The following is a 12,851-nucleotide window of genomic DNA, read 5'->3' on the forward strand; positions in this document are numbered from 1 at the left end:
AGGCTGAGATCCCCATCGTGGTCTTATGCTCAGGCAGACCCCAGCGCTTTCTCCTAACAAGGGCATCGTGCGTTTCTTCACATGCCTCCAAAGATGTCCTCCCCTTGGCCTGGCTGCTGCTATGTATGCCCAGCTGGACAGGAGGAATTATCCCCCTTGACCACTAGGAAAACCAAGGCAGAGATGCGCTTAAGCAGAGTGGTAGTGGCCCCCCAGGGTGCTGTGCTGAGAAGGATTCAGAGCAAATATCTGAGCATCAAGGGGAGGTATGGGGTTGATTAGCAATGTCTGTCAGGATCGGCCCTGCAACAGGATCGTAGGAGCCGGCGTGCTTGTGGTCACCGTCCAGGCCGAATGCTCACCTGGCCTAGGACAGGAAGGTGCGCACGCAGCTGCGGATGGGGGCCCTGCAGATGGGGCACAGCTGCAGGCTGGGCGCGCACTCGGTGCAGGCCAGGTGGCCGCAGGGCACGAAGACGACGGCCACGGTGCGGTCCAAGCACACCCTGCACGTCCGCTCCTCCTGCAGGCGCTGCAGCTGCTCCTCCACGCCGGCGGCCTGGGCTCCTGGGGCCCCGAGGGCCACCGGCACCCTCTCGGCCTGGGCTCCACCTGGGTCTCCACAGCGGGGACCTGTGACATCGCCCCACACCCTGACCTCCACCCTCTGTACTGGCCGATGGGGAGGCGGGCCAGACCGGGAGTGCCCGCCCCCCACCGCGAGATGCAGGAGGGCCGGCCCGTCCCCACCCCAGGTGGGCCCTCTCCCTCACCTGCCTCCCTGGCGCCTTCCACCTGGGCCTGTCTGCCGGGCGTGGGTAGCTCGGGCCCTGGGTGGACAGGAGCTGTGGGCAGGTAGAACGGGTGAGGCCCAGGTCCTCAGGGGACACGAGGCTGGCCCAGAGACGGCAGGCCACAGGTGAGCCCTAGTGCCAGCCCGCTCCCCCACCCATGGTGCGCCAGGATCCCAGAGCCCACTCTCCACCAGGGCGCTCGGCCCATCCAGCCCCTGGCGCCGCGGCCCTAGACACTGCGGGCCGGGCCCCTGGGGGCAGCGAGGGAAGGCTGTGCCCAGAGGCAATGAGCAGGGAGAGATGGGCGGTGTCCAGAGAGGTGGAGGTACCTCTGGCCCCTGCTGCCTGGCCCCCGTCCTCTTCCTGGAGCAGGTCGGCCACCAGCTGCGACGTGGACACGCCGGTCGGCACCACTTGGCGGTACTTACGCTGCAGCAGCCCTTGCACCTGGCCCCGCCCGAAGCCCATCCGGAGCACGGCCTGCACTGCTGGGCACTGGCTCCAGGCGGGCCGCTGCTGGCTGCCCCCGACATCTGCAAGGCAGGGCGAGGGGTGTTGGACCGAGGGCAGGCAGGGGCCAGGGCCTCGGGGTCCCGGCAGAGAGGCAGCGGCCTGCCACTGTGGCACGTCACCAGGGACACCTCAACACAAGGGGCCCTGTGGCCATCACAGCCACTCCATCCATGTCCAAGTCAGGGCTGTGTTCCCAGGGCCTGTGTCAGAGGTGCCGCCATACCGGGAAGATGGAAACCTGATCACCAAAGCAGCCATGGACAGAACTCGACTATGTGCCAGGCGCTGCTCCCGGGGCGACACACAGACCCTTGTTTAATCCCAGTCGAGGCTGGCACCAGCCCTATTTCACAGCTCAGGGCACTGAGGCTCAGAGAGCACAGTCGGGACCTGAACACTGGAGCCCCTCAGACCTTGCCCCCGCCCACCCACCACCCGGCACTGATGGAAAGCAGAGCTCCGCGCTGCCGGCCCCTCTGTGCTGGGGATGGCGGCCAGCTCAGGGGTAGCAGGGGATGGCTTTGGCCTCTCTGGAGCCCAGGCACACACGCAGTGCCTGTGTGAAGCCCCCCGAGAAGCAAGCCCAGGCAGCACCCTTCACTCTCCCTAATGTCCTGTAGGGGGGATACCCAACGGCTGGCCACAGCGCAGGAGGGAGGTGCCCCAGGGAGCCAAGCTCAGGCTGCGTGTCCCGGCTCACCTGAGGGGGTGGCGAGACCTGCGTCTTCTGGTTCCTCTGAACGGTCCTGGAAGGAGCCAGAGAATACCCGTGCCCCGAGTAGGCGGAGGAGCAGGGGTGTTGGGGGGGACCCTCACTACTGCCCCCCAGAGCCCTAGGGCAGGCAGAACTCACCCAGGAGCCCGGCTCGTGGCAACAAGACTCCTGGACCCTGCAGACAAAGTCCCTTCCTTTTGTCCGGAGCAGGAACTCACACCTGAGGAAAGCGGGTTCAGAAGTGGGCAGTGGGCTGGGGCTGTCAGAGGACCCCCCGCACTGGCCGGGTCTGGCCCCGTGGACCACTTGGGCCGGGGTCGTGCCTTCTGTCCCTGCTTCCCCCACCGCCCCTGCGGGGGAAGCTGGGGCTCCGGGGTGGTAGGTGCTTGCTGGGAAGCTGTTTTGGAGACAGACCCTTGAACATCAAGGGAGAAATAGCAGAAGCGCCGTCCCCAGAGAGTCACCAGCCCCCAGAGAGTCCCCCCCCACCCTGGTCCCTGAGACTTGACACCCCTGGGACTGGGGAAGGGAGGCTGGCCCGTGGAGCCCGTACCTGGGGAACCACCTGGCATGCTCGGTCCAGGGGTCGTCGCCTCGCTCCCAGCTCTGCAGACCCCCGTAGCAGAAGAAACACCTCACCTTGTCCTGCTGGCCTGGGATGGAGCCAAGACACTGGTCCTGACCATGCTTGGTCCCTTGCACGGCCTGGTGTGTCCCCCGAGGCCAGGGTTGGGCGCTCCCAGGTGGCCTTTCCTTCTGGGGCAGGGGCTCTCTGGGGTTGCTTGTGAGCCTTGGAGGCTCCCACTGGCCTCTGCCACCCCTTTGCCCAGCGTTCTCCTCAGAATTCATGTGCACCCCATTTTCTCGACAGTGGAATAAGGGTAATGATGTCTGGGTACTTGCCCGGGTTGAGGTGCATGTTGGGGAAAGGGATGCAGGGGGCGTCCACAGTATGTATGGAAAGGTGGGGGCAGAGCCCTGGTGCCTCGCCCCCCGCACCTCTGCCCCAGGTGCCCCGCCTCAGGATGGAGGCCCAGTGACGGAAAGAAGGGGAACTTTCTGCTGCCAGGCTTGGTTTTAGGGGCTCACGACTCCACTGGGGGATGCGGACCCTCATCTCTCTACCCCCGAGGCCCTCACCCCTGCCTCACCCCCTACAATCAACAGATTTGGTGCAGAGACCACAGATCAGGGGCTGCTACAGGGACATCCCACCACCAGCCCTCCAAGAGCCTGTCCCTGGACTCCCGGGAGCCCTGTAGATGCGCCCATACCCCCCTCTCCTCCGTCCCATCACTGTCCCACCAGCCTAGGGTCCAACTGTTCCGTGCTGGTCTGGCCTCTCCCCAGGGGCGCGTGTAGGTCGGAAGCACAGGAGAGACTGCAGGGCAGGGGGCAGGCATGGGCAGGGGGCAGGCATGGAAGGGCCGTGGGGACCCTCCCTGCCCTGGGGGCGGACACCGTGGAGAAGGTAGAGCCCAGTCCAGAAGGGTCTGCAGTGGCGCCCAGGCCGCTGGGACTCACCGGTGTGGAAGAAGCCAGCGGCAGCCAGCAGCTCCGGCGGCACCACGGTGCTCAGCGGCCAGTCGTAGAAGGAGGCCAGCCGCAGCTCCTCAGAGCCCATCCCCGGGAAGGCGGGCCTCGTGGACGGGGCATCCCCGGCCCCATATTCCTCCTCCTCCTCTGCCAGGGGGCGCAGCTGGCCCAGGATCTGCCCGTCCATGTGGTCCCGGCCTCCCCAGGACAGGGCACTGTCGGGGCACTGGCCCTGAAGGTGGCCGCACGGAGAGTGGGGTCGGTGGTGTCCCCAAGTGGGGCGGCCGCCAGCTGCACAGCGGCTGGGCTCCAGGCCACAGCACCAGCACTTGGTCCCGTCCTCGGGCCCCATAGAGAAGACAGCAGCCGTGACAAGTTCTGTGGCAGGGATGGGCCCCTGGGCAGCCGGTTCTGGAATGTGCTCAGCCAGCCTCCCCAGGGCTCCTGACCCCTGGGCCCTGCCTGGGGACAACGGTGGCTGGGCAGGCATGGTCCTGCCCCCCAGATGCCCCGGGTGGGGGAGCAGCCAGGGGACTGGGGGTGGGGGCCGCTGGGGCCCGCCACTTTCTGAAAGGGGCCAGCGCTGCAGCCTGTGTCACATGCTCGCTGCAGCAGGATTGTCACAGGGCTCCGGGGCCACTGTGAGGGCTGCGGCTCTCACTGCTCTACAGGGGAAGGTGGGGTCGCTTGGCACGAGGGGAGGGGCCGGAGCATGGAGACCCACCCAAGGCAGCAGAGGGCCGGTACTGGCTCTGGGACCTTGGTGGGGGGATGGAGGGGGGAGGGGTGGGTGATGCTCTCCGTCAGCTCCGAGCTCCTGGGGGGCGTGCCACGGGGGCCTCTGAAAGCAGAAGGTTCTAGGCGATCTAACCTACACAGTCAGTGCTGCCCGGGGGGGGGCAGCTCCCTCTGGAGGGACGACGGGTCAGCCCAGGATGCAGGGGTGCGCAGTGAAGGGCTGGGTCTCTGCCCTGGATTGGTTCCCCTGGATGTTCTCGCGCCCGAACCCTGGAGCTGAAAGGGGCTTCAGTCATCCCTGTGTCCAGCTGGGCAGGAGCAGCAGGCCCTCAGCAGGCCCTGGAGCAGCTCCTGCCCTCCGGCCTTCAAGATTCTGTCCCCTCCCTCGGCCTCAGCGTCCCAGGGGCCCAGAAGGTGGAGCCACATGTGGTGAGGTCGATCTTCCCACTTGAGCTAGACTCCCTGAGGCGCTGTAATCCAGACACCAGGGACGTTTGGGCCACGTCCACAATTCCAGGTCCGGACCCCCTGCCACCCCCTCCTTGCTAGGTGTGCAGCCCAACCAGCCCAGGGTGCCCTGGCTCCTGGCCTGGGGGGCCCGGGGCTGCTCCAGGCCCCAGCCCGAGACCCTGGCCATTTGGGTGCCCCCTTCCCTGGACAGGCTGCCCTCAAGCCTGGTCACAGCCACAGGTCTGCCAATCAGCCCGAGCCCAGGGGCCCCAGCGCCCCCAAACCCAACAGTTAGGGAAGGGGGTGGAAGGCTGTCACCCCAGTGGGCAGAGCGGGGTCCCTAAGACAGAGGGCTCTGGGGTAGAAGGGACGCAGGAGAAGACAGGACGGGGTGGCCTGCCCCCATCGCCCCTCCCCGGAGTGCAAACCTCCTGCTGCTCCCAAGAGCAGAGCAAAGAACAGGCTCAGTGGGGACCCTGCCAAGAGCGGGGGAGGACGGACCCACCGGCCCCAGGGCCAGGCAGGCCCAGTGAGGGTCACAAAGGGGGGTGGGCGGAGGGGGGCCCCACCCGGGCCTGAAGCCCCCATGTCCCCCCGGCGGCCCTCCCCCCACCCCCCGTGGAGCTGCACGAGCCCGGCACAGAGCGAGGAGCCTGGAGCCCAGGTCCGTGCCCCAGTCCTGGGAGTGGGGTGCACTCTCGCCCCCAGGGAGACCCCTTTGACATCCTGGCTGCACTGGCCCTCAGCCCCACGTGGCCAGGGTCCCATGGAGTCCCTGGAGTCCTCTCCTAGCAGAGGCCTGGAGCCACCTGGTTCCCTGCAGGAAAGCCTGGTAAAGGGTGTGGCTGGACGTCTGTGCCCCTCCCAGGCTCCTGAGGCCGAGCTGCCTGTCCTGGGCTGGGGGGGCCACTGGGCGAGGGGCGCTCGGGCAACTGGAAGGCCGGGTCTCCCAGGAGAGGGTCCTGGGGGCAGGTAGAGATGGATGGGCCCCAGCTGGGACCTCCCAGCGAGCCGCCTTGGGATCCCCCGGTACTGGGTCTCCAGCTGCTCCTATCTCAGGAGGGAAACCACAGCCCCCAGGTTTGCTCTGAATCCTCTGGACCTGGGGACTGGCTGGCTCAGAGGACCCTCTGAGGTGGCCCTTGCAGCAGGGGTGGTGTCCCCTGGGGGCACATCTGAGGTCTATTCCCTCGGATCCTGAAATTCGGGGGTGGGGAGGGGAGAAGCAGCCTCCCTCTCTTCTGGAAATTCCAAACACGCATCCTCCAGGCACCACCCCATCCCGTGGTGGAGTCTCCCCATGAAGGAGGGCCGGTGCCTGAGCTGAGGGAGCCCTGCCCCCTGCGCCCCCCCCACCTGGAAGCAGGTATTTCTGCAGCACATCCAAGCGTGTGGCTGCACACAGGAGGGGCTGCGAGGATCACCCACAGAGCCGTGGGCATCTCGGAGGAGGAACAGCCTCAGCCTCTGTGCTTGTCTGTGGCCATGGCTGAAATTCTTGACACAAGGAATTATTCGTGTCTTACTTATGCAGTTAAATAAAAAGAAATCAGGAGCTAAAAATAACTATCATATGCTTATTCCAGAAACTTCAAGAATACTGAAAACATAAAGAAAGTAAAAGTCACCATCTGAACCAACTCTGGCACCACCAGGGCCAGTTTTCCAGAACCGACCTTGCCCGGCAGCTGCTTGGGCATGGAGCTCACTGGAGCCTCACAGATTTCTCTGCAACTCTCTGTAAATCTATAATTATTTCAAAAGAAGCAACTGAAAAAAGCCATCAGCCTCCCCTCCACTGAGAAGCACTGCTCTACTTTACTGTTTCCTTCCACACGTGCTCTGTGTCTTTGCTATTTGCCCGTTTTCCTCACTTAATGTCGTGTGCCAGTTTTTTTTTTAATGGGCACATACCAGGATTTTGTTGTTGTCGTTGTTTGTTTGTCAGTTTTTAAACATGAACGAATATCTGTCGATGCCTCCGATGGCTCACCTTGACCACCTTTGCTGTGAGTCTTTACAATGATATCTCCCCAGGTAAGACGATGCCAGATGGGAGATGGCAGGTAGAGGCCTCCAGGTCACCCCAATCCGTTTGAAGACAGGAGCCCAAAGATGACCCAGGACCCCATACAATTTGCTACTGGATTCGGACCAGATCCCCACTCTCCCGAAAAGAATCAGAACCAGCTGGGGCTGGACAGGAATATCCTCAAATTGAGGGCTCTCTCCCCTACCACACCATGATGGGGCCTGGCCCTTGAAGGCAGGACAAGAGTGGTGGGGGGCCGGACCAGCATGATCGCAGGTCCTGCCTCCCCCAGAGCCACACCCCCCAGAGAAAATTCTTACACGGAAGCTGTGTGTGCAGCCATTCGAACGAGCTCTGGCTTTCCTTCAGGATGGAGGGGCCAGGGCCACCTGGGCAGGTGGCTAGACCCGCTGGACTTATTCCCCTGGAATGAGGCTTCTGAGGCCCAGACCTGAGTCCGCATACAGCGAGGGAGGGGTGCTCGCCAAGCTCTGGTCCGGTCCGGGCCTCAGGTTTCCCCGCGGGCTCTTGAGTTTCCAGGAGGCTCAGTGCTCAGACGCTGGGCCTGCTGCCCAGGCCTGGGGGCACCACAGACTCCTCTGAGACAGGGGAGTAGGGTCCACCTCCCTCCCACACCCCCACCTCTCTTCTGGCTGAGAAAAGAGCTCCACGAGCGCCCCACCCAGGGGTCTGGGAACCTGGCTGGCACAGGGACACCCCGACCTGTGTCCGCAGAGCAAGGACTCCAGGTGACCACAGGGCGCCAGGTGAGCACAGCAGAGCAGGCACGGGCTGAGGGCCTGGGGAGGGCGGGGCAGAGCAGCTGGGGCTGGGATCCACCCCCCAACCCTACCCTCAGCGCCGGCTCCCTGCCCTGTCCACAGAGACATCCCCCTCAGAGCCTCTGCAGACAGACCCTGCCTGGTGGCCTGAGCTCCACCTGGGACCCCACTTGCTGACGATGACGAGGACCCATCCTTCCAGCCACCGGCGGAAGTCAGACAAAGTACAAGCTGGGTGCAACCAGCACTGCCTTTGGGCTGGGTCACGTGGGTTGGGGGGAGCCATGTCTGCTGAGGTTCTGGGGGTGGGGTCCTTAGAGCCTAGAACGGTGCCTGGGCCAGAGTGTCATAAATATCTGTGGAAAGGAGAGCGAGGGGGCGGAGGGAGAGGGAAACGATGGCTTTTGAAATTCACCCTCAGAGCAGGATGTTCTGTACTACGCCACCTCCACCCCTGAGGCTGGAGTGGGGCCCCCAGAGCCAACCCTGAAACCGAGACTGGAGGGGAAGAGATTTATTTGCGGGTCACTGCAGGAAACAGCCAGAGGGGGTGGGCAAGGCGCCGATGTTGGGTGTGCTCCTGAGGGTCCTTGCTGTGGGCACCCCTGCTGGGGGCCTTGGAGCCTGCGGACCCCCAGCGGCTGGGCCAGGCTCTGGCTCCGGGCTTGTGAACGGAGCCGAGGGCAGAGCCGCAAGAGGCCAGAAGGGGGCGCGTGGCGAAAGCAAGCACCGGAGCGGCCGGCCCCCTCCTGGGCATCTCCCCAGTGGCTGAGGCTGGACCCGCCTGCGTGCAGTTGTCTGGACCACAGCTTTGGGGCTGCCTTTGCACCCCAGTCTGCATCACCTGGGCTTGTTAGATCACATGATTTCCTGGGCATGCGTGGCGCCAGGCCCGGCAGGATGATTGGCTGGTCCCTGAGGAGGACTCAGCACAGCTAGCCTGACTCCTTCCTGCCCCGTCCCCAAGCCCAGGTGCCCCTCGAAGCTGAGCTGGGAGGCTCGGGAGCAGACTGGAATTATGGCCCGGGGAAGGGAAAGGAGGGAAGGCTGAGCGGTGGCCTTCTGGTCTCAGGCCCACAAAGTCCAGAATGTCCACTGAACGGCCACCGACAGCTCCTGCGCTCACAGCTCAGCAGCCCGGGAGGCATCGCATCCCTGGGGACCCAGCTGCTGTCCTGGGCTGGGGCTCACAGGCTCTGAGTGGGCCAGGTGAGGCGCCCACCCCAGCCAGAGTTTAGCGGGACGTGTCACCGGACAGACGGGGATGATGCCGGCGTGCAAAGAGACCGCGGGCGAGCCGTGCGGAGAGCCTTGCCCGTCCCAGGACAGTCGCTGCAGGCCCTGGGCTCCCCTCCTCCCATAGGAGGGCTGTGCTGTCCGGCGCCATTCTCCTTACCTGCCCCCAGGACCCCTCCAGGTGCCGGTGCCCTCTCCAGGGCTGGCCCTGCTCGCCCTCATTCCCGCCCCACCCACCTCCCCTGCCCAGGCGCCTGGCCCAGCCGTCGAGGCCCCTCCCTTGCCAGGCCACGTGCAGCCCTTGATACGTCTTGTCTCGCACGGCCTTGTCACACTGGCCGCTCGGCCCCTCCTCCTAGTGCTGCCACGCTGGCTGCTGTGGTCCCCGGTCTTTGTGGACCTCTAGCGGAGAGTCCTTGTGGTGTCCTGGGGCCTCACGGCATTCGACCCGCACTGAGGTGAGCTGGTGCTTGGGGGTTAAAGCTCTGTGGTCACCATCTCGACATTCTTAATACTTCATCTTTGAATGTACGTTTTGTAAAGTACCGTCCAGTGGGACAAAGGGGCACGTGGCAGGGACTTGGGGCCTCCCGATATCCCTTCCCCTAGGACCGATTCTTGGCCCCCTACTTCCCTGTTCCCCAGCCAGTGACCATCACTGACCCTTGCCCCAGCGGGGGTCTAGGGGTGAACACAGAGGAACACTGATTGACAGGGATGGGCCCCAGGTGTCTACGACAGTCTGTGCTCCTATGTGAGAGCCCCCTGACATTAAACAGCAAATGATAACTAATAACTGCCGCCACAGATCAGAGAGAGATGGGGAGGGCAGGGAGGCAAGGCCTCTTCCTGCTTCTGGAACGAGGCCCCAGGTTTGCACCCTGCACTGTGGCAGCCCCGCTGGGCCGGGAGCTCACCTGCATCCTCTCACTGCCAAGGTCGATGCCCCCTGAGTTGGGTGAAGCTGCAGAGCAGCTCAATCCCTGCTGTTGTATCAACCACCCGGCAGGGTGCGTCCCGCTCCCACCGCCGAGAGACATCCGGGCCCCAGACGACCTGGCACTGTCTCTGGGGACAGATGGTGGTTTGCTGCTGAGGCCGAAGGTGCCCTTGACCAAGTGGAGCTCAGACACCACAAGCGCAGCTCCTGGAAAAGCAGGGTGGGAGCTGCCCGGCATGACCGGCACGGGCCGGGGGTGCTGCAGGGCCCCCGGGGGAGTGGCAGGGCCCAGGGGTGCCTCCAGCCGGCCCCAGACTAGCTGTGTGGCCTCGGCAAGCCTCCTCTTCTGGGAGGCTTACCAGCTCCAGGAACCCAGAGCTGCTTCTATCACCAGTTTGCTCTCTACCTGTTAGATGGTCCACCTCCCCTACACCGAGCTGTCTTCCCAGCACTTAGCAGTGGACACAGGCATGGCCCGGGCTGCGGGAGCTCCTCTTCCAGTGGGTGGGCAGTCAGCTCTGCGCCCTGGCTCCCAGGCCTAGCTGGCGAGGGTCTGCCTGTCCTAAGCCTCAGTTCTGGGATGGGCCCCAGAGGCCTTCCCCAGGTCAGGCTGGCACCCCTCCTGGCTCCATCTGAGCTCTGATCCAAGGTGCCCTGTTTACCCCCTCTCTCTCTCCCCTCTGGGCCGTGGGGCAGCATGAGGCGCATCCTCTGCCCTTGAGCTTTCCCCTCAATCAACGATCAAGCAATCAGCATTTTGCAGGCTGTGAAGCATGCCCCCACCTCAGGGGCTCTGTGGGGCAGAGACCACCTGTACCCCCAGAACCCCACACATGCAGACCACATAGTAGTGCTCACTTAACACTTACGGAATTAGTGACCCAATGAGACACTTACAGAGAGGCAGTTTCAAAACTGTAAAGTGCTGTAAATTATAGGAGGCACGTCAAGGTTACTCCTGAGCTGGGGAGCAGGAAAGCCCGAGGACATGAGCAGGTTTGTGGCGTATGAAGCAGCTCCAGAGAAAGCGCAGAGAGGGTGGTTTCTGGAAGGAGTCCATTGATTAGGGATGAGCCCCGAGAGTTTAGGTGAGAAAGGGACTGGGGAGTGGCTGACACCAGCACGAGCACCTCTATCACCCCTCGGGTGGCCAGGTGTCTTTGTTTGCAGGCCCCCGGAGGCCAGCTGTTGGGTGAGCCCTGTCCAACCCCCGGGGGCAGTCTGCTCCAGCCAGGTGGTCACCTGAACTCAGGGCCAGCACCCTTTAGGGCCCACCCCCAGCTCGGCAGAAGATCTCCCTGCTGGTGAATCCGGAGGCTTCTCTTGGGGGTGACCTGCCAGATCTAACATCATGCAGGTGGCCAATGTGCGTGCCCTCTGACCCAGTGATGTGCCTGCAGGAACCTCCCTCTAGGTGTCCCTGCACAGGTGTGCACGTGCATCAGGGCCAGCGAGGCTGGAACAGCCTGGGAAGGACCTTCTGCCTCCCACCTTGTACCTTTCAGTACGTAGATGAGGTGTTCTTGGTTTGTTTGTTTGTTTTTTGGCCATGCCACGTGGCTCCTGGGATCTTAGTTCCCCGACCAGGGATAGAACCCGGGGCCATGGCAGTGAAAGTGCTGAGTCCCAACCACTGGACTGCTGGGGAAGTCCTAGATGAGGTTTTTCACCATGTGCTTACGTGCCTGTGAAACAAATAGAAAATCAAACCTCTTTAAATCAATGCTGGAAATGTTCAGACAATCCCACCCCAGCTGCATACAGCAGGGAGGGGGTGCCTGAGCGTGGAAGGCCCTGGATGGGGTGGGCTCCCTCTGCCATTGGACACACCTGGCAGGAAACCCCTGAGCTACGTGCCTGCATGGACTCGGCTCCTCCCCAAAGCTGAAGGGTGACCAGGGGTCAGGTTGGGGAGGGCAGGAGCAGAGTGTTCTGGGCAGTGGGGAGTGGCCGTTGGTCCCAGCACAGACCCGGGGTCGGGCAACCCTTGCCTCAGAGGTCCCCGTGCTGTTCCAAAGCCTGAGCTGATCAGTGTCACTTGAGTCCCCCACACCCCCTCCCTGTGCCAGGAGCCGGGACAGTTTCCCCCACTCCCTTCACGGCTGGACCATGGCAGTGACCCTCTGCAGTAACAGGAAGCTCAGCTCCAGACTCCGTGACTCCACCCTTCCTGTGTCCTCAGGCCTGGCAGAGGAAGGGCTTCCCCGGGGCTGGTCTGGGAGCCTCAGCCCCTTGTGCTGGGCCCACAGAGTCCCCACCTTGGGCCTCTGGGGTCCTATGCTCCCTGCTCTGAGCGGTCCTCACAGCCCCCCTCCCTGAGATCAGTGAGGACCACTGCCAGATTTCCCAGCTGGCAGGGTGGCAGCCCGGGGTGGGCCCAGGTGGTGGCTATCAGATCCTGCTTGCCCCTTCCCTGGCCAGCAGGCCTGTGTGGCCGTACCTCCGCAGGCCTCTGGTTTCCGGGGCTACTCCTTCCACCGCTCGGCCCCTGTAACTCGCCTCCAGATTTTTCACTTGACATTATTTGTGATCCCTGTACTGGTTGAATAGTGTCCCCCCAGATTCCTGTCCAAAGGATACCTGTGAATGTGACCTTATTTGAAAATAGGGTCTCTGTAGATAGAATGAAGTTGAGATGAGGTCATACTTGACTAGGGCGGCCCTAAATCCAATGATGGTGTCCTTATAAGTGGAGGAAGACTCAGAGGCAGACCACAGGGAGAAGGCCATGTGTTGACAGAGGCAGAGAGCCAGCATTCCAGGCCTTCAACCTTCAGCAGATCTGGGCCTTGCAAAGATGTTACACCTGTCAGAGCCAGAAAAGAAGAAAAGAGACCCACCTGGAAGCCATGTTGGGGAGTGGCCAAAGGGGCGCGGGAGCCCCGAGGAGCAGCCAGGCTGGGGGCCTGGTGTGGGGTGGGCTGGGAGTGAGTGGGGAGAGAGAAGTGGTCTCCCTGCAGGAAGGTGGAGCCAGGAAGGGGCTGTCCATCTCTGAGGAGAGACCAAAAGGCCCCTAGCAGGTCCTGGACTAGGGCAAAGTGCAGGGCTGAACTCTTTTCCTCCCTGTGGTCAAGAATCTAACATGCAACTATGATTATAAACTGGGGAGCCCCTT

At 63.3% G+C, this 12,851-nt stretch overlaps 1 protein-coding gene across 1 annotated transcript; it reads right to left on the minus strand.

Moving 5' to 3' along the window:
- Positions 1-367: 367 nt before the first annotated feature.
- Positions 368-6,446, minus strand: BIRC7 (baculoviral IAP repeat containing 7; the record flags this gene model as incomplete). Its single annotated transcript, XM_082645790.1, has 8 exons — positions 368-612; positions 774-845; positions 2,008-2,053; positions 2,161-2,242; positions 2,576-2,675; positions 3,547-4,125; positions 6,103-6,157; positions 6,375-6,446. 8 exons carry the CDS (start codon positions 6,444-6,446, stop codon positions 368-370), a joined length of 1,251 nt encoding a protein of 416 aa, XP_082501916.1.
- Positions 6,447-12,851: the final 6,405 nt, after the last annotated feature.

Source organism: Mesoplodon mirus, assembly GCF_964341445.2.
Source record: "Mesoplodon mirus genome assembly, chromosome: 15".
NCBI lineage: Eukaryota > Metazoa > Chordata > Mammalia > Artiodactyla > Ziphiidae > Mesoplodon > Mesoplodon mirus.